This window comes from Electrona antarctica (genome assembly GCF_951216825.1).
Source record: "Electrona antarctica genome assembly, chromosome: 7".
NCBI lineage: Eukaryota > Metazoa > Chordata > Actinopteri > Myctophiformes > Myctophidae > Electrona > Electrona antarctica.
The window spans coordinates 33,674,870-33,696,205 of NC_136812.1; the positions used below are offsets into that span (position 1 = coordinate 33,674,870).

A 21,336-nucleotide genomic window follows, 5' to 3' on the forward strand; every position below is an offset into this window, starting at 1 on the left:
ACATATGAATATTATGTATACTAATTAAATTACTGATGAGATTAGAAATGATATTGATGATATTGTTAATATCATGATAAGATGTTAGTCTCACAGTAACTGGCGTTACTGCCAGCACTTCAGGAAAGGTGTGACCTTACAACCCAGAATCTCAAGAGTATGACGAACATCTCCAACCATGCTTATCAAAAGAAATTGAATATTTAACTACTTTAGGGAGAAAACAATTTTAAAAAAAATAGCAGATCCACACACTCAGAAGTTCACACCGCCTTGCAACATGTTTTGAGCTTGTAGATTGGCGTTTTGTGTAGATAGTGTTTTGCCAATTATTTGGGGGCCCACTTGTAGTATCCTCACAGCCCACAGGTTGAGAATCACTGATCTATACTGGATATAATATCTGGCATGAGTTATCTTTTTCGTCATATCCTACAGACCAACATGGTTTCGGTGAACATGCAAGTACAGACACCCAGATATAAGAGCATCAACAGTTCCTGGGTTCCTCCATCAGGCCCATTAGGAGGACTTGCGAGGACTTCAAACACCAATTTGTTCTGCAAATAGCCCATTCAATTTGTGACCGCCAAAGAGAGACACCTCTCTCCCTCTCTGCAGTAATTGAATCTTCAAAGGGACATTTTCCTCTATTTCTGTCAGGCATTATGGTGATGAATAGCAAACGCCCATTTGAACAGAAAGAGAGTGATACATGTTTATCCATTTTTCCTTTTAGACGCCCGTCATGACCATTGTTAATTGCCATGCAGGAAATTGAAAGGCAACGCTACTGCATTTGGAATATTAAACACAGATACTGGTCACACAAACTGTTATCAAAAGGTTGCATGAAAAGCAAATGCTTGACACTTGTACCGATTATTGTTTATACCTGTATAAGTCATTCATGAGAATTCAGGAATCGTTCATTAGTAAAAACAAGGCATTGTTCTACTACACTGATGTACTGCAAGGATAAAAAAAAATCTAATTGCATGAGATGGCAATATTTAGCACACACATAATTACAAAAACATATGCAAACCTACTGGGACGCAGTTATAATCTCCTGTCTGTTAGGATCATTATGTCAAGCAATCACCAGGAAACTTCTTATTTTTGAAATCTTGATGATTTTTTTTTATTAATTAAATACACCATACTGGAGCAAATGTCTCGGAAAATATCACAAATAAATTTATCTTTCATTCAGCATTTTATATGTTGGTGAAAATCTCTACATTACTGACTAGGAGCATGTTTCCTTACGGCTGATTTATACTTCATTGCACGTGGGTGTCGCGCGCCAAAGATAGCCGATCTACAACCTCACAAGCACATCACAGAGCTTGTACATCCCCCATTTCCTGTGCGTGACACCTACGCACAGCTAAGTATAACTCAGGCTTTAGTTTGCCATGGGTTCGGGGGGGGGGGGGGGGGTAAAGACTGGACTGTGTGTTGAGGGTAGAATGTACTGTAGCCACGCCTTGACAACGACATTTACATGCATACTGTACATACATGGTAGTTATACAAATACAACGCGAGTGTTCATGATTTGTTTTCCACAAAAAGCCACAGATTCCTTTTCCCCGTCTCTCTCTCTGTCTCTAAACCCCAACTTTTCATTATACACCACCAAAGAAAACACATCCCTCCCTTTACAACATTTAAAATATAGAAAGTGGAAACACCATGTTGATTCGAGGGAAATGGAGGATAGAAAAGGAAAAGATTTTTTTTAAGGTCCCGGTCACTTCCCTCCCGCCCTCCCCCCAAAATTGTCTTTAAACAAATGCACAAACGCAGATTTCAAAAGCCCTGCGTTCGAGTACCCTTTGTGTCTCTTTTTTTCGCTCTCCGCTCTCGCTCCCCTCACTTCACCCAGAACATCCACCGCGTGGCATCTCATTTTGTCTTCCTGAAGAGTCCCTCAGGCGGCTCGGCTCTGACCAGTCTCTTTTATTTATTTATTTATCTTTTTTTAAATTCCAGGGCCACAGAGTCCTCGGTATCCCAGTTTTGGGGCATTTGTGGCCGCCGAGAATCCACCCATAACCTTGGGGAAAGCCAAAGACTGAAAGTGTCTGTGGGTTTATGGACTTCAGAAATAATATCAGAGTATAGGTAAGGTAGGATGGAGGTGGTGCTCCTGGGTACTCAGGGTTGATGGACACAAGGAGCCTGGGAGCTCAGCTAAAGAAAAAAGAAAAACAGGCTTGGGGTGCTGATCCACGTCGTCTCGGGTGACAATGAGTTAAGGGTTTAAATGAAGGCACGCATCCTGCTTCCTGCACGGCGCTCGTTCTCTCTCTCTCTCTCTCTCTCCCCCCACCCGGCCTAACACACCTAAAGGGATGGAAGATAAAAGTGGGAAAAACAAAAAGATCAAAAGGTGAGTCAATGTGGGCTGGAGAGAGAGACAAAAGGTGAGATGACAGTAACAAGAGAAGAGGCAGGGTCCTCCTCCCTGAAGCATTCACGCACTAAAACACTCCCACAATATTCCACATCATTCCTGTGAGCTGCGGAAGATTCCATCAACGGGTTTTTATTCCCCCTTTCCTCGTCAGATCCAGTAAAGCCCTCATTTAATTTATTGATCAGTGAGGCTTTGGAAACCATCTGCTGCCCCATTTGCTTTGCATTAACTTTAAAGGTGCACGCATGAAGTGATTCTCTTTGGTATAATTTTAACAATGCTCCAACGTAACCACAGGAGGCGACCGAGTTCCTGTGAAAACTCTAAAAATGCGGCAGAATAAAAGGCAATTATCTGTCTCGCTTCCACAAACATTCAGGCCAACTTTTTCATCTCTCTATTTCACCCCCCTTTCGCTCCCTTTGCTTCTTTCCTTTACGATTTCTAAGGGGCAATTTACTTTTCCCTTCATCCCTCAATCCACTAGGAGGGCGTCAAGTCTATTAGTAATTGCAAACTCCTACTTGGGGGCTAATTAAAGTGACTGACGCTGGGAGGGTCTCGTTCCCCTGGGTCATGGCTGCTCCGTATGAGAAAGGTAATTTGTCTGTCCTGAAGAAGGAGATTAGGGAGAGCCGGGGAGGCCTACTTAATAAATGAGCATCAAATGTCCTGTGTGCCACGACGAGCACACAGACGACACCAATTGTGTCACTGTGAAATCGCACATTATCAAAATGATGGCCAATAGATGAGCCTGCGTGTCCATGCGGGCAAAGACTGATTCATTTGCTTTCCACACTGCTTTCTATTGCTTCCTCCCTCGCTCTCTCTCTCACACTGCCTCTCTATTTGCTTGTTATGTTGCACTGCTGGAGACATGTAAGTTGTATTGGCTTTGAAAGCCCCTCTCAGCACCAGCAGTTATTCTACTAGGAATGTACGGTGCACTCATACTGTACATGCATCCGCACACAGCTGCTGTTTACACAGACTCAAAGAAACACAACCTATGTCTGATGAAGGTCCTCACCAGGAACATCATTCTACTGGTTTCATAGAGACGACACGAGGCCTCTCAACCCGCTGTGCTAGGGAGGGAGGTGTCTCTGTTTATTTAATAATTCCCTCTCCGCTATAATTAAAGCACCAGGGCCAATATTCAGATTGCATTTTAGCATCAATAATTCAGTAGTTTTCACTACAATTGATGTTAGTCCATAAATAAACAATGAGGCCTCATATTTACTGCACCAGCCACGGTACAACAGACACTGTGGGAGGGGGGGGGGCGGCGGAGAGCAAAGGACTTAAACAGACATTTAAAATTAAGCTAGATAATGCAACGGCTTTCAATTTGAATGTGAGGCACTCTTAAGAGCTGATTTGTAAAAGTGACAAGCCCTTAAAAGGCCTGTAATGTGGAGGAAGGGAGGGGTGGGTTGAGGGAGAGTGTGTGTGTGGGGGGGCTTAATGGAGTTCCACCTCTCCACCACTCACATATCCACTCAAGGTGAAATGCATGCTCCCAACAATATAATTCCTCCTTCAGTCCAACTCTGACACACACACACACACACACACACACACACACACACACACACACACACACACACACACACACACACACACACACACACACACACACACACACACACACACACACACACACACACAATATACAGTGTGTGCAGACACACACTCTATACAGTGTGTGCAGACAAGGTATCACACACACACACACACACACACACACACACACACACACACACACACACACACACACACACACACACACACACACACACACACACACACACACACACACACACTCTATACAGTGTGTGCAGACAAGGTATCAATAAAGCTGCTTGTTGTGAGAGCCGCAATGATTCTATCACCCTGCTGGCAGAATGGGAGCTATCCTGAAGAATGAAGTTATCCTCCATATATGATTAGTCCCTCTGTTTCTGCTTTCACCGGAGGCATCCAGATCAAATCAGGGTGAGCCGTGATGACATGTTGCATGATATACTAGCTGTGGCTGGGTGTCTGTGATGAACCTCAGGCCTTGGATACATATTTTCGGCCCTGCACGTAATAACTCCGAGCAGGTGGTAACACTCACATTGATACGGTTGACGAATGCGTCCTTTAAAGCAGAAAAAAAAGAACACAAAAGCTGCTGTAGCTGCTAGTAGCTGCTAATAGAGGCGGGCTTTATGTCGTTGCTCTGCAACATTGTTGATCGACTACTGTGTGATTTGTTGGAGGGAGACAGAGAACTTGACACTTCTAACGACTTTTAGGCTCATTGTATGATGAATATCTGAAGTAGCTGATCTGCAAGTTCACAGCACATCGCATGGTGACATGTTGTGAGTTTGCAAATTGGTGATTTTTGAATATGTGAACAATAAAAAAAGATATTCGAAAATATCACCAAAATAGGGATGGCAGGATTAATGTGGTTAATGCGTGAGGAACAAAAAAACGCTTGTGCTTATAGTGGAGTGTTTGTGTACACACGAGTAAGGCACTCTGAATCACTTTCACAGATTCTATGTGGCTCCCCACCCCACCCCATGCCTTCTGTCCACTGCACAGAGAATGATGGAAAAATCCATCGCCGGTCTAAAAAAAATTTAAATTCATCTTCGGTCAATAACATTTAATATCTATTCCTTGCCTCGCAGTAAAGACGAAATCAATGTCATCAATATAATCAGAGTGAAAAATGTGGGCGTTGAGAAATAACAGAATCCCCCCCTTCCTCTCTCTCCCTCTGTCAACTACTCCTGTTGACTGATGATAACCTTGCACTGACTGGCCTTTTTTCGGGAGTTACCGCCTGACCCTTTGAAATGAGGCCGCAGACAGGAAGCGAGCAGAGATACCTCTAGATCAGCGGTTCTCAAAACTTTTCTGGATCAGGGCCCACTTGAAAATCTCGAAGGCGTTCGCGGCTCACCCATCTAACCACTTAACTTTGTTAACCACTTAACAAAGGGCAGGTGGTCAGATGGGTGTGCATTTTCAGAGCATGTTTATTTTAATCAATCGATTGTGTTCCGGCTTGGATCAATGGAACCGACGTAGTATACTTTAAATACGCATTTATCGGTATCAATCAATCAAATCAATTACAACACATTCTTTCAAGGCATTACAGAAAATATTTTTTTTTTTCATATTAACATATTTACATTATCATTAACATCTTAGTATCTTGCCAATTATTTGGGGGCTCACTTGCAATGTCCTCGCTGCCCACAGGTTGGGAAAGGCTGCTCTAGCTCCACCAGGGCAGCACAGAGCTTTCATTTTCCATTGATAACAGGGATGGCTCTTACCTTCTGGTCAGGCAGTAGTGGGTTTGTCTGCAGTGAACTCAAGTGGCCATTGATGAGAGCTGTGGGTCTGTCGTGTTCGCAGAACAGGCTTCCGTTGATGTAGTGGAACCGGTCCCCCGGGACAAGACGGTTCCGGCAGGTGGAACACGTGAAACACTGTAGCGGGGAGATAGAGAGACACAATGAAGAGAATCTATTCTATCCATCTCTATCGCACACACTCACAGACACAGCCCCTCGGACCATGAGGCAAGAGCACTCGATCCAGTTATGTGATGATACCTTTGGCTTTGAGTGAATGTGCATGAGCATGCACAAGCACACGTGTGTGTACGGAAATACAGACACAATGAGTGAGAGGCAAGCAGTTAACCACGTAAAGTCTCTATATCTCGTTGTACATCAAATAGTGGATGTCTTCCTTCCGAATGTTTTGCATATTTTTGCTGAATGTTTGTGTATTTCCACCAAATGTTTGTGTATTTTCGACTGCCCAGAATAGGTTCATGTGGTTATTATAAGGATCATGTTACTTGACTAGGACATTACGTGTGAGGTTGTTCCTTGAGGTATTTGACATGCAGGTTTATGTACAGTATGTATTTTTCAGAAAACCTTAACAATCAACAAACCAGGTTTGTTGACCCAGCTTTAAACATCGACTACATGCTTGACCTTGAAGGCCTTCAATGTATGAATGCTAATCGGTCCCCCTTATCGTGCCTTGTCGTCTTATCATAATCATTCTTATCATTCTTAGTCTGAACATTTAAGGCTAATGAATACTTTGCCGCACGCCTCTTTCGACCATTGTCACCCGCCAAGAAAGAAGTCACTTGTAGAGCAAAAAGTGTCCTGCAACAATGTACCGTTACGGTATAAAGTCTGGTTCTCACGCTGGTTCTTGGTGTGGGGGCCCAGGGGTCCTTGAGGGAGTTCCAAGAGGGATCCCAGTTAAATGATTGATAGTTGGGAATCAAATAGACCCTTTCGAGTCTATAACTCTGAGAGTGTACAAATGGTTCCATTTGTATGCTCTCAGAGTTCAATTTGATTTTACAGTGTAGATTAGGGTTTCAGGGGGTCTGTGGCCAGATGCATATCAAACTGTGGGTCTGGTCATTGAAATGAACAAGGATTAGCCCATACATTATGGACATCATCGACATGGACATTACCTTAAGGTGGTACACATTGCCCTGTGCCCTCATCACCAATTCACTGGCTGGAATGGACTGACCACACGCACTGCAAGCTCCGCTGTTACCAAATAATCTACAAAAAAGAACAAAAGAAAAGCAAGCGTTACAGCAACATTGTATAGAACTGCAAGCCGGCGTTCAGTCATGTAAAATGTACTCTAAATATGTTGGCCGAGTTTGGTGTCCTCCAAACTAAAGGACGAGCTCAGTCCTTCACCTAAAAGGAAATATAAATCCACAACGAGGAATGCAGTTAGACTTGACACAGTCATATACAAAAATCACAGCAACTATACCCACCACTGCACTGCAGCTACAGCATGCCAAACTGCACATTACTTTTGGTGCACTTTTTTTTTGCAACGTAATAATAACCTGGAACATAAGCAATCAGGGCCTAAGAGGATTTGATTGTACATCGAGGCGGAGACATAGTGCTTTTGCCATTAGGACCTCTGTGAATGCTCTGTCAGTGCCGCGTTTCCATTAGAAACCCGTAGCTACTCGGGTTGATATATAATGTGCATGGGTTAACCTTTTCAATCATGGTGTCAACACTTTAGATTTGCTTCTGCTCATCTCTTTCGTCCGTAACCTTCTCTCTCCCTCTCTCTCTCTCTCTCGCTGCCTCTTGATAATGAAATGCTTGCTCCAGCTTCCCTTCTATCTTCCTTCTGAGTCCACAATTTAGATTACTTCATCTTGGTGAGCAGCAAACTGAATGAAATTTCGATTTGAGCAGAAAGTAATTTACTGGGATCTGGACCCATTTGTCATCATATCTCACTGGGTGTTTGCTCTATCACTGCACTTTTCCTAAGCAATCAAATAAGACCACGGCATCTGACATGCTCAGGAGAGGGGGGGCTGGGGGGGAGGATGGAAAGAGAAAGGGATAGGGGGGAGTGGTTAACATTGGTGTGTGTGAATCTGATAAAGATGTTTTGGCCAAAAGAAAGAAAGTAGCAAGGAAGAAGAAAAAAAGACAACAACGAAATGTACTGTAGTTATTATTATTTATAAAAACCCACAGACAGGCTTAACTCGTTTCAACCTCGCATCCCTATTTTGAGGATGTCATTGATTGTCAGTCAAGTGAACATTTCTTAAAAATAATAATAATAAAAACTACAAGCTCACAACACTTTGTGATGTGTTGTTAGCTTGTTGTAGCGCTTCCATTCTCGCTACTTTTGCATGACACTGTCGTACAAAGTATAAGATAGGGCATTCATTTAAGAAAAGAAATATGGAGATACAAGATTTCTGCAGGACAACGATACTTCACAAAGGAGTTCAAGGAGAACACTTTAAGATATATGCTGCATGCAAATAACTACGAAGAATAAACTCTGAAACTGACAAGAGGGATGAAATGCTTCTTGTACCCAAAGCGAGGCCTGCACGTAATTGTTAAAACATATTGACAAAACGGCATGGGGGAGTTCTTTGTAAAAGGGACACTAAAATAGCTTTCAATAGGCAAGGCCCCTGGAAGAAGCAAATTTCGTCTTGGCATCGATTGGAAGGCCTCCATCAAAACTCAATTTCAGAAACTAATTAACTGGAGACTGTTGTCACAACATTGCCAATATTGTGCCTTTGCCGGGACAAACACGACACCGGTGACGAGCACAAAGCCTTTGTTTTAAAAAGACTACTGTGTCCGTGTTCGTTTGTTTGGAAGGGGGGGTTCACACGCAATCACACTTACTAAATCAAGAGGCATCATTCCAAACACTAATGTCTATCTGTTCTTGACTTGGACATGCAAAAGTTTAAACTTTTGTCAATTTCATTTTCTGATATGCCCAATTTGCCCATGATGCAAACTGAACAAAATGGAATGTGTTCTATATTTCCGTGTGTGTGTGTGTGTGTGTGTGTGTGTGTGTGTGTGTGTGTGTGTGTGTGTGTGTGCGTGCGTGCGTGCGTGGGGTTAGGTTTAGGTTTATATTAGGGATAGCGTAATGCCTGATTTGTACCTAATTGGGTGCCAGTGCCGAAAATAGCAGATCTACAAGCTCACAACACACTGCAGAATGGAATCGATCTTGTAGATCAGCTATTTTTGGTGCGACACTGGCATGCAACCAAGTATAACTCAGGTTTTAGGATTGGCAACAATATTTATTTTTATACATTTCCATCCTAAAGTTTTGATGTCCTCACAAGTATAGTAATACCAAGTGTGTGTGTGTGTGTGTGTGTGTGTGTGTGTGTGTGTGTGTGTGTGTGTGTGTGTGTGTGTGTGTGTGTGTGTGTGTGTGTGTGTGTGTGTGTGTGTGTGTGTGTGCTTCTTACAACAAAGGAAAAGGCTATGGGAGATTTCTGCCGCAGCCCTCGTTCTTTACCACTGGGCACCACTCATACCAGGTTAATTATTTGACAAGGCGACGGCTCCTGATACGAGTTGATTTAAAGGCCTGCAGCCTTCAGGTGCTCAATTAAGTTGCTATCAGTTTGCACTTGGACTCTAATGGCCTCGTCTTCCATTGAACTCCTGTAAAGGGGTGAAGAAGAAACCTCGGGTCAGTGTAATTAAAGCCAGGGGACTCTTTAATTGCAGTGACACATCTGGTTTCATCCCCCACACGCCCCCACCCTACTCCAAATCAGCCGCGTAGTTTCCAGGCCTGAGCCTTGTGAGATCATTTACAGACGCGGGAGGATGGCTTTGTCAAGAGCAGCGTAAAGAGAGCGCCACGTTGATTTATTTGTTCCCCCCCTCAACCACTCACACCGGGGATCTGACTTTGAAATAGCCCACTACCACCACGAGCGACGTCTTTCATTAAATAAAAAACAAATTTGGAGCCGTCCTCGCTGTCTATGGGCGATGACTATTGGATTTCATTTCGGCAAAGCCTTGCCAGGTGAAATATAGCATGGCTTGCTGTTAGGGGCTGTCTGGTAAATGCAGAGCTCATTCACCAAGGCCTCAGAGCGGGGTAAAATTACCCCCACAACAATGATTTCTGCAACACAGTCCATTAAAAATGACTCCCTACATCAGCAGCCAAAGCACCTTAAAAGCACTCGGCCATATTGATACTGAGCGAGGCTTTGCATAATGGCAAGAGCTGCATTAGAGGGAGGGTGGGAGAGGAGGGTGGAGTGTGTGTGTGTGTGTGTGTGTGTGTGTGTGTGTGTGTGTGTGTGTGTGTGTGTGTGTGTGTGTGTGTGTGTGTGTGTGTGTGTGTGGGGGTTGTGGTGGTGTTGGTGGTGAGGGTAGAGGTGTGGGGGGGATCAGCCAAATTACACTTGGTTAATTCAGAGTAACAGATCTGGCCCCAAGTGAATTGAAGGCCTTGAATTAATTCTGTTATGACAAATCAAGATAAACGTTTCCCCTAAATTGCATGCGATTTAATTAATTTCTGAGATCCCCTTTTTTTCCTCTTCCCTGCCCTAATAGTTCACATTCTCTGGTGCTGTCATAGTGCTTGAGTGGGCAGACTTCAAAGTGATATTAAATAACCAAGTATTAGATTTACCTCACACGTTCCATTGGAAAAGTGCCATTTAATTACCTAGGCTTATTCAATTAAGGGGGACAGCATTTTCCCTGAATCCAGCAGCCACATGTATATTAATTCTCTCTCCACTAGCAGCCGGCACAAATAATACCAACCTCCAGCTTCAAAACAACAACATCCAGGAGAGCAAACACTAACTTTGAGGTAAAACAAACCCTATATACGTACGTCGTTGTACAACAAATAGTGAACAAATGGCTGATCTATAAGCCCATTGTGAGCCTGTAGTGTGCTATTCTTTCAATCAAAAAATATATATTTTTTGAAACTTCATGCCAATTTGCCCAAAATAGGAACACCAGGGTCTATGTGTAGCGCCAGGGAAGAGGCTGTACCATGCAGTGCAGAGATGCATGCTAGTCCTGTGGCATTTGTGGCATCTGTGCATCCCCTGCGTGATTGATGAGAGATGGGTATCATCCTAGGCCAGGCGAATATCCCATTAGCCATAATGTGATGCATTTCCACTCAAGCATCCTGATCAATCGGATTGAGCATTATCATATCGCTCGTATTAATAAACATTAAAGAAATATATAACTCCCAAATGTATGCTGTAAAGTAGACGCCGGCTTTGTAATCCATCACAAAAACAAAAAGAGGCTGGCCTGGCCCTTTAAGATGAAAAAAAAGACGACAACACACACACACACACCCACCCACACACACACACAGGCAACTGGCCTTCGCAATAATCCCCCATCTCGCTCCGTCTTTCTCTCTTGCTCTCTCTCAAAAGCCAATTTGGTTAATTAAATGTTTTGTTTGCAATGTGGCTCTCATTCATTTCGGACACGTCATTGGGAGCGGATACAAGCCAGAGACCAGATCTCATTAGATAAAACCCATCAGGACTAAAGGAAATGGAGGGGGAGAATAATTAAAGCATTTAATTGTGTGGACTCACTGTCAGATTGCCCCCTCCCCTCCCCCTGGCAGCCCCCCCCCCGCCCCCGCTTATCTCCGCAGACATCTCATGCTTCCATATAAGATGTGTTCTCTCTCTTTCCCTCTCCAGCGAGCGCCATGGTCTCATTTACAAGTGGAAAAGGTGTACCCACATTTTACCCCTTCCGATTTTAATTAGGTTATATTCCCATTATGAATGAAGTACCCCATTGACTTTCCTCAGCCTTTCTACGGGGGGGTGGGGGGTGGAGAGAGCGCACCACACACAGGCACACTTTAGATTTCGACTCGTCTGCGCAGGGTTTAATAACTGTGTGCCATGTTCATTTTCACCTCCTGAATTGTTTGGAGTGCAGCTGGTGGAAAAATTCACTGGCAAAGTCAGTGGCCGTTAATGTAAGTAAAACTACAGCTGCACACGCACCCACAAACATCTACTACATTAACGAACACAGGTTCATCTTTTTAAAGATCTTCAAAGAGGAAGAAAGGAAATACTAGAACTATTTGAAAGAGCAAATATAGGCTGAAATGTGTGTGCACAGTAAAATCTACTGTAAATGTATCTCCAAAATGTGTACAAATGGAACCACAGTCTTCAGAGTTAAATACTAAGGATTTGACTGTGACTGTAGAAGTTCAGTGTGCAATGAATAATCATATTGAAGTGTGCTTGTGTTTGCTGCTCAATGAAGGCTGCTGCTTGTCCTTCTCAGGGGTCAAACTGTTGAATGGTCAAGTTGTCACTTCAGACTATTCCACATTATCAGAATGAGAGTGTCGTCACCCAGCTCTGGTTCAAGGTCCGACACGCTCGCATAAATATTTTAAAAGCCCCTTTTCGCTAATTAAATGCTCCCTTTCTGATCCACAAACTCCACAAAAAAGGAGAGGGACCCCCTCCAATTCCACAAGAGCCCCCGAGAGTTTGTGTGTCCCGAGCATGTCGGTAGAGCAAACGACAAGCGTGCAAGACCCTGCCCCTCTCCTTCAGCTAGCCATGAATGACAAACAGACGTGCAGATGGTGTGCAGAACAACTCCTCAGCTCTGTCAACATGCATGTCTGTGACCTCTTTTAGGCAGAGTCCAGGGACACTTCAACCAGACCGTTTTAATGAGCTCGGCCCGAATGATGAGATACATGTTGCAAAAATAACAATGAAAAAAAGAAAAAAGAAAAGAAAAACATCCAACCTCATACTCTATGGCCAATTCCAATACATGCATTTGCAACTATTTTGGATGAATTAATGAAAGAAAAATTATAATTTCTTTTCAGAACATTTGTTTTTGTGGTAGGCTATAAACGACAAACGAATAACGAAACACAATACTTTCAACAAAATATCATAGAAAGAAAAAAATAGAAAATACATTTGTTTTAGTTCACACCGTGGAGTTACCGCAGTGAGAAACAGTCATTTCTTTACCTGATATAGTCGTTTCTGCAGAGGATCATGCCGCTTTTCGTGTAGCACGATGTGCCTATTTCGCCCAGCTGGGCCTGGCAGCATGAACACTTGAGGCAACGGCTGTGCCAGTAACTGTCCATGGTGTAAAGAAGGAAACGGTCTGCGATTTTGCCCCCACAGCCTGCACACCGCTTCCAGGAGAGAGAGCCTGTTCCCACCGGTGGTGGCTGGCTGCTGCCTCCGGGATTCACCATTGTCCCTGAAAAACAGAATGAAAATAAATATTACATCTACTGTAGAAGGCTAGAAGCCATGTTTATTGCACATCGTACAGTACAAAAGTTCTACCTGCTACTTGGTAGTTTTACCACTTTCAGTTTCAACCTGGCGTTCCTTGGAAAAATATCTGATCTACAAGCTCACAGCGCGTCACCATGCAACACATTGCGAGCTTATAGATTGTCTATTTATTTTATTTTTAATAGGGCTTAAGTGGTTAGGGCCTTGTTTGGTACACAATGGCTCAGGACCAGCAATGGGTCGTGACCCTGTGTGTTCTGATTCCCAACATGACGACAGTGATACTGTATTAACACAACCTGGTAGAATCTATTGTACTCGTTATCTATTCTATCCTCAACATGAAACTATTGGGCTTCATCATATGCTCTCGAGCATTGAGTGACATTACATTTTACTCTTCTTCAGTGGCTGCAGACTGCAGACTCCACAACGGCAACAATAGTTGATCTCATTAGGGGGCCAGCCCAGTTCCATGTGCTGTCCTGGTACAAGAGAACCACGGGTCATTTAGTGAACTAATCTGCCCTTGATCTCAGCCTCATCCTCATGCTGTTGCTTGATTGGATGTCTCATGATGAATGTCTGTTAACTGATAACACTAGAGGCCACAGGAACAATTATGCAGCAGGATTGCCTTTTGTTGAGCGGTCTTTAGAATGTCTAAATAGCACAACAATACTTTGACACACTATGCCTCACTTCTTCCCAGTCTGTACAGGTAGAAAACATTTTGAAATGTAGCCACAAAAGAGCAGCCATACATTAAAAGATGTTGCCCAAAAGTTGTATTGTTGGTTCAGTGTTTACCAACACTCAGTCACTCAATGTTGCACCACTTCATGGCATCCTTATAATAAATTGCAATAACAATGTAGGGATAGGATCTATCCTCCACAACGCAATATCCATGTGGATTTATGGGACAGATATGGGCCATGATATACTATAGGCCTGCTGTAATCCTGTAGTACGGTAGGTTACCCACACCTAGCCTAGTTATAATCTATTAATGCATTGCAGGCATTTGTTTCCCCCACAAATGAATGTACCGGTAGGTAGGCTGTTTCTATTCTAATCCTCCCCAATTTTGTCAGGCAGACTTCATGGCTGGCTAAGCCAAATCTTTGTTGAAAGGCAGGTAGGCTAATTAGAGAGGGGAGGAGGGAGGTAGTGAGGGGGGAGGGGGGTACAAAAGCATTCAGTAACCCCATTAGCGAAGGCTCTTAGGGACAAGCTATAGCGTATCTTAGTGCTGATTAAATCTAAAAGCAGATGAATCAAAAAGCCGACCTGAAAGTGACTCCCCTAGATAAATAAGACGGACCATCGTCAAGTTTCATTCAGAGAGAGAGAGAGGACTTTTCGCGGAGGGGAGGGGGAGCGGGGAGGCTTTTAACTTAAATGGGCCAACTCAAGTAATTACACGGACAGGCAATTTGGGCACCGAGATGTCGGAGCCGCGGAAATAGAAAACATATCAGGCGGCCAAACGCTAAAAGAGCCTGTCCGCTAGCCGCTCCGTTTTAATGGAAAATAAAAGTAGGCTAAGAGATCTAGTGCCCGTGAGCCCCGTGGTATATCACACACTGGTCTTATCGTTGGGTAAAAGCATGAATAGAGACGAGGAGGGGGGATAATGTAGCAAGAATAACACAGGCTATCAAATATCACCGCTAGCATTCTTAAAGAAAAACGCCAGCTTTTTACGCGACCAAGTCGGAACCAACTAAGCAGCGCATAGCTTCCCTCCAATGTAATCTGTCTATAATTAGAATTCATTACAAGGAGTCATCATGCAACATCTAACGTTAGAAGAATTATGGACAGTCAAGACACCCACCTCGTTTGTCCCTTTTAAGTGTAATGGCTGAATCTGATTGTGAAGTTAATCAGTTGAATCTTGAACAGGCTGCTGAATGTATATTTATATTGATATTATGTTTAGCAGCAGGCTGGTTATTTAGTCCGTCAACTCTGGTAGTACGCACAGTCTCTGTCGCCACAAAACGATCTTTAAGTCCTTCTGTATGAACAGCGGAGAAAAAAACCTCAGGACTTCAGCTGCCTTGACTGCTGCTGGAAAACCATGGAAGTACAGCAAATGGAGTTATCAGATAGTATTTCCAACGGATCCGTCCCGTTTTACTGTTGCTCGTGGCTGGCCGGGCTTTTCTCTCTGGAGTGGAAAGAGTCCATTACAAGGCGTAATGACAGGTCTGTGCATGCTGTAATGTCCTCCTCGGATCGAGAAGTGATCGGGCCCTGGACGGCAGGAGAAGATGAGGCTGCGACACACGCACAACACGCACACTACACACGCACACAGTGTGACTGTTCGTCCGCTGATCATCAGCTCTCTCTGGATGGATGGATGCTTGCTTGGTTGTTCTACATGTGTCGCTGACAGAGAAGAAATCTCCAGTAAACCCCTTTTAGGCGGATGACGTCAGCCTCTTTCCAGCCAATCTCCACGCAGTCCATTTAAGCGGAATAACAAATCCACCCAATCAGAAGAATGCGAGATGGACTTGGACACGCCGACGAGGACAGGAAAGAAATGCTGCAAAAAAGGAGGAAAAAAAAGAACACAAAATAATAATTATAATAAATAACAAGAAAATAAGTTGGGACAGGAATGGCCGGGCCGCTTCCGAATGGTTCGTGACATGGAACTGTGATTTGTGAGAGTCTGAGAGACGCGCGGCGTGTCACTCAGATGTAAGCAACCGACGTGTGTCAGTGACAAGGAAGGGACGAACCAACAAATTCCAGGGGAGACCCCCGCTGCGTTAGGTCCAAAAGGTTTTTATTTTTATTCCCTTCCTTGTGTCGCACTCGAGTCGTAATAAGAGCATTATTTCCTTCACGGCCACAGTTTTAAGGTAACCGTTTTGAATGTCATGATTGTCATTCAGCCATTTGCATATCACAGTAAAATCCAAAATATAACAGAAGTTTAATTGGTTGCCAGTGCCACTCAACAACTTCATATGTACTGTCCAACCTCGGAAAAATATCGAATAGCTGCGTAATGGCGCCATCGTCTGTCGTTAAGAGTAATTACAAGAAAACGCACTTGTGCATGCACAAGCTTGACTGAGCTGCCGAGATCCCATTAATATTTTGACAATTTATTTTAGGTTTCCACAAAATTAGCAAATATCATTTTTTTAAATGGTAACCACGTTTCTTCTACAAATGTCCATGTTTATTATATTTTTCAAGAACAATATGTCTTTCTAGGCATATGACATATGAACCACTATAATAACAGATTAATAACAGATTCCATCCTCTTTCCCCAAAATCAATATGTTCATAAAACCCTTGAAGCACAAATTTTCTATGATTCAGCTTCAAAAATGTTATTCTAAAAAAAAGGCAAGTGACTTGTTCAGTGACAATGACAACTTTTGAACCAAAAGTTACCTTAGAAGTGATTTGTGATTCAGTGGGTAGAATGGGTTTTACATGACAAAACAGTTTTATTATGAGCTGCCCCAGCTTCATTAGAAAGACATCAGATGTGTAAAGATGATCTTATTCTTGACTTTAATTGTTTAATTATTCCTGCTGCTCCAAAGAGATTGCACTTCATCAAGCTGATTTCCCATTGGCAAAGCCACCCCCCCCACCTGGGTTTGAGCTGCATTCTCTTGACGTTCTCATCAAGCCCCTCACTCTGTTGAACAAAAAACACAGAAGACGGCAAAGAATGTTGTTTCCACCAAGGAATGATTAATTGATCTAAATGATTAAAAACAGAGCGAAATTAGGAGATGAATTTGAAAAGGAGGCCTCACAGGAAAAGCTTTGTTTGTTCCAGACCTATTTTAATGAGCTATTCATAACTGGGCAAGACAAATTATAGTCTGCGTGTTCCTTTTTCTGCAGTTCTTTTACAAAAATGATTGTGGCTAGTGAGGAGGAGGGCGGCATCAGAGATAGCTTTATAAAGTCTGCCAGAGTGTCTCACACACACACACACACCGGAAATAGACAATCTACAAGTTCCCAGCACATTGCAGTGCAACACGTGGTAAGCTTGTAGATCGGCTATTTTTTGTGTGAGACACCACCACAAAACCAAGTATAAATCAGGCTTAAAGGGGATAGGGGTGGAGGCAGAGGGATGGAGATGGAGGGGGGGCATTCCTCAGAAATTGATCTTCCCTCTTTTCTCCTGAGATCTTTCAATCCTGTGGCAGTTTCTAAGCAGCCCCCATTATTAGGTGGACCAGATGAAAACAGTGGCACAACAATATGGTGCAACGCTGTTTCAATGTTTAAACAGGAGCAAGAGACAGAGCGATAGAGTCAGATGTTGATACTCCCCACAGGGGGTTTGTCTACAGAACTGAAGACAGGGTGACTACTTCATAATGAAGTTTCTTGTGTCCTGGGGGGGGGGGGGGGGGGGGGGGCTCGTACGAGAGCTTCTGAGAGAGACATTCCGTGTGATGGTAAACTTTGGATTGGAATTCACACTTCATTATAATCTGTTAACATGGCAAGCTGCCACGGAGGGGTCTTGTGCTATCAAGATGGCCATATATCACAAGCTGCAGTAGCTTGAATAAAAACCAACAAACACGCGCACGTGTACACACACACACACCCATGTGATATACATGTTCTACCATCAATTTGCTGGAATATATCTGACTATATTGCAAAAGGTGTGTGTGTGTTTGTGTGTGTGTGTGTGTGTGTGTGTGTGTGTGTGTGTGTGTGTGTGTGTGTGTGTGTGTGTGTGTGTGTGTGTGTGTGTGTGTGTGTGTGCGCACACGCGCGCATGTGTGTGCGTGGGCTGTCTTTTGGAGAGAATGATATTCGGTTAGCTGAGCCAATTGATGAGGGGAGATTAGAGTCCAGATGATCTAGTGATAGAGAGGAACCACTCTGTGCTCCTGCTACATGATGGGAGGCTCCACAGAAACATCTCCAAATGAGATCTTCTAAACTAAATGAGTAAGTGGTTCTGTGGTTCCGTTGACCACCATCCTCCCAACCCCAATTCCTTTACCTCAACACACGTCAAATCACCTCAGATCACACAGTGTGATGGCGTTTCCTAATTTCCTGCATCACAATTTGTTTTTGTTTCGTTCTTTTTTTGAACCCTAACCCTACAGCTAAATATAACTAGACTTGCAATTTATTTTCCCATTCATTTCTGTGATGAATACTCTGTATGAACACAATCAATACATTACAGATCAATACAGCCTGCGGAGGCAATAGTACAATATTCTCTGTTTAGAGAGGAGAGACCTTGAAGTAAACACATGGAATGACTTTGAATTTATGCATTCAAAATCCAGCTCTTTCTCCTGATCTCCATACAATCCAGAGTTAATTTAATCAGAGAGCATACAAATTAAACCCAATGGACCCTTACCAACTTGTAGCGTCAAGAGTGTACAAATAGAACCAAACAGACTGCCCCATTTGTACACTCTCATGAGTTAAATTAACACTGTGTACTTCCTCTTCCCTCGTTCCTGTGTATTTTCAGCTCCACTGACGTTTGGGTCATGACACGGTGAAACGAGTCCATTTCAGGATAGATTGGCTGCTTCCTCTGTTTCTCCCTTCATTTATACACAGCTATTGAGCTTGCTCATCAATTGTTTGTCATTCAAAAGCAAATAAGTGAGCTTAATTAAATACAAATCAATAACTCCCCATAAGAACCACCACCAGATATATCAATGGATTCCCACAAAGCCTTTGCAGCTAAGTTGATTCCTTCCACAGAGCGTGGAGAACAACTGGCAAACCTGTGTTAGGATAAATAAAGTCTGAAAAATGAAGCACTATTATGTTTTATATTGAACATTTAACTCTGAAAGTATAAAAATGCAGTGCAATATTTGGCCACTATTGCTGTGTGTTTTTTTTTTGGGGGGGGGGGGCTTTTTCTGCCTTTATTGATAGATACAAAGTAAGGGTTAGGGTTAGGGTACAGGAAACGGGAAGAGAGAAGGGGGGAAGACACACAGCAAAGTTTGTCAGAATCAGGACTCGAACCCGCGACATGCTGGATTACCAGCCAAGGTGCCTGGACCGCTAAGCCGGCCCAGTACAGGCTTTAGTTTAGACATACTATTGGTCCGACTGTCATTAGACCGACAACCTACCTCAAGTCAAACTAACTGCAAGCACGGGAGCAGCGCATGTTCGACTGCATGTCCGACCGTTGTTTCCGCATGCCGGTCCGTTGGTGTGTTTAATCTGCGTGTGCATCCTGGCCTGGGCCGGTTCTCAACGTTTTAAATAGAGGCAGAGTAGAATACAATCACTTCTGACAAGAATTAAATTCACATACTGTTTCTTAAAAGTTGCACAGTGAAAGTGTAAACATGGACCCCATTTTAGTACACTTATACAGTTTTAGAGACAGTATGAGGACCCAGGATTTTACTGTGTGATGCTGCCACCCTTTTAGATATTTTCCTGTCATTAGTGCCTTGAAAGGAGGTAATACTTCACACCATTGTTTAACATTCTTTACCATTACTGAGACATTTTGGAGAAAATGTGCATTTGAAAATGTACCTGGGGTGTCTGGGTCCCGCAAGGCTAAAGTTCCTGCCCACCACTGGAACAACTGGGGCAGGGCTGGACTGGGTCAAAAATGTGGCACTGGCATTTTAGCAGACCGGCCCACCACAACCAGCAGCAAATAGCAGATACTCTACTCCGCTCCGTCGAGGCACACACAAACAAACAAGCCCTAATACCACCACTTTTACTGAAGAACATCCCTCCATGTTCTGATAATTACTGTAATGATCCTAAAACAGGGCCACTGACCCATTCATTGGTCGGCCCACCAAGCATATGCCCGTTGTGTCACACGGTCAGTCAAGGCCTGAACTGGGGTTTGATTCCTCCATGGTGCATCAAACTTGGCTGGACGCTCCAAGGCCGGGCGGGGAGAGTGATCTCCATCCTATCAACCTCCAGGTTGCTAGGAATAAGGTTCCTCCTGATGCTCTCCCAGTGTGAAAGACGTCCTCACTGTCCGGTGAAAAGAAGAAGCTGATGACGCTGCTGATGTATCGGAGGAGATACAACCTTCACAAGACCAACTGGTAGTAGTCAGCAATGACAGGGATTACTTGGGACTCAAGTTTTTTCAAATTGGGAATTGAAAAAACAAATTAACAAGACCCACAAATTGATCCTCACTGAATTAAATGAACCACCGCCACGCTACACATATTACTACCTTAATCCACCGCCAATGCAGGAGTAAGTGGAGGCTATTCTTCAGAGGTGCTCATTTTCTGAGATATTGTCAGAGACATAATCCCACAAAATGCAATACGTTTGCGGTTTTGAGGGGTACATACATTGTTTCCTAATAGGAGCACCTTCATGGATGATGAAAAAATGGCAAGGTCAATTCAACAAACACACACAAAAGTTAAAGGGACACTTCACCCTTTTTGCTAAAAAATACATGTTAACGTTTATAAGATTTAGAACACTTTACTGGGGTCTTTATGTGTCTAATACGTGGTTTTAGATTTTCAGTGTCCATGAAGTCATGGACACTGAAAATCTCACAATGCGTCATGATGTGATGAAGCATAAATCAGACATGAAGATAAAAATGACATAGGAGTCACACGCCAAAACAGTGGTACTAAATCACATTCTCAGTGCTGCAGTTGCTAAATCACTGGATAATTACTTGTACACACATTATTTCAGTCTTTCTCTGCATGCATGCTTGCACGCATGCGCTCCCGCACGCACGCCTGCACGCACACCCGCACGCACGCACGCACGCATGCACGCACGCACGCACACACACACACACACACACACACAGACACAAATAGAACACCATGTGCTGCCTCCTGAACAACACTGCTTTAATGAAACCTTGTGAATCCTTAATGAGTCTCAATGTCTTGTGATAAATTTCATAATTATTCAACCCCACACTACTGCAGTGGGAAATTCATCAGTCAAAGCAAATTAGCTGGGATCCATTAGGGTGTGGTGTCTTGTAGGGACACTCACTTTATTAGCCCCTTACACCCATTGCTATAATTGGGAGCATATTTCATTTGGCTGTAACCCCACTTTAGTGAATGACTGCTCTTTTCCTGTGTATTTACAGTAGCATGCTCTTCACCATTCATCGTACCCATACAATGCCTATTATACA

The 21,336-nt window shown here is 43.4% G+C and overlaps 1 protein-coding gene across 1 annotated transcript; it reads right to left on the reverse strand.

The window, feature by feature from the left end:
- Window positions 1-1,082: 1,082 nt before the first annotated feature.
- Window positions 1,083-15,528, reverse strand: lmo4b (LIM domain only 4b). Its single transcript, XM_079506455.1, has 5 exons — window positions 14,989-15,528; window positions 12,864-13,104; window positions 6,960-7,056; window positions 5,782-5,937; window positions 1,083-2,355 (listed from the first exon to the last, which is right to left on the reverse strand). The coding sequence occupies exons 2-5, from the start codon at window positions 13,097-13,099 to the stop codon at window positions 2,347-2,349; spliced, it is 498 nt and encodes a 165-aa protein (XP_079362581.1). The 5' UTR covers window positions 13,100-13,104; window positions 14,989-15,528; the 3' UTR covers window positions 1,083-2,346.
- Between the last annotated feature and the right edge of the window lie 5,808 nt (window positions 15,529-21,336).

What these genes read in the sequence shown, in the direction of transcription:
- lmo4b (XM_079506455.1), bottom strand. Translation starts at nt 13,099, where the DNA reads ATGGTGAATCCCGGAGGCAGCAGCCAGCCACCACCGGTGGGAACAGGC. An exon ending in TGCAGAAACGACTATATCAG is followed by an intron (nt 7,057 to 12,863) that starts GTAAAGAAATGA and finishes TCTTTTTTGTAG; the next exon opens with ATTATTTGGTAACAGCGGAG. An exon ending in GCAATGTGTACCACCTTAAG is followed by an intron (nt 5,938 to 6,959) that starts GTAATGTCCATG and finishes TCCCCGCTACAG; the next exon opens with TGTTTCACGTGTTCCACCTG.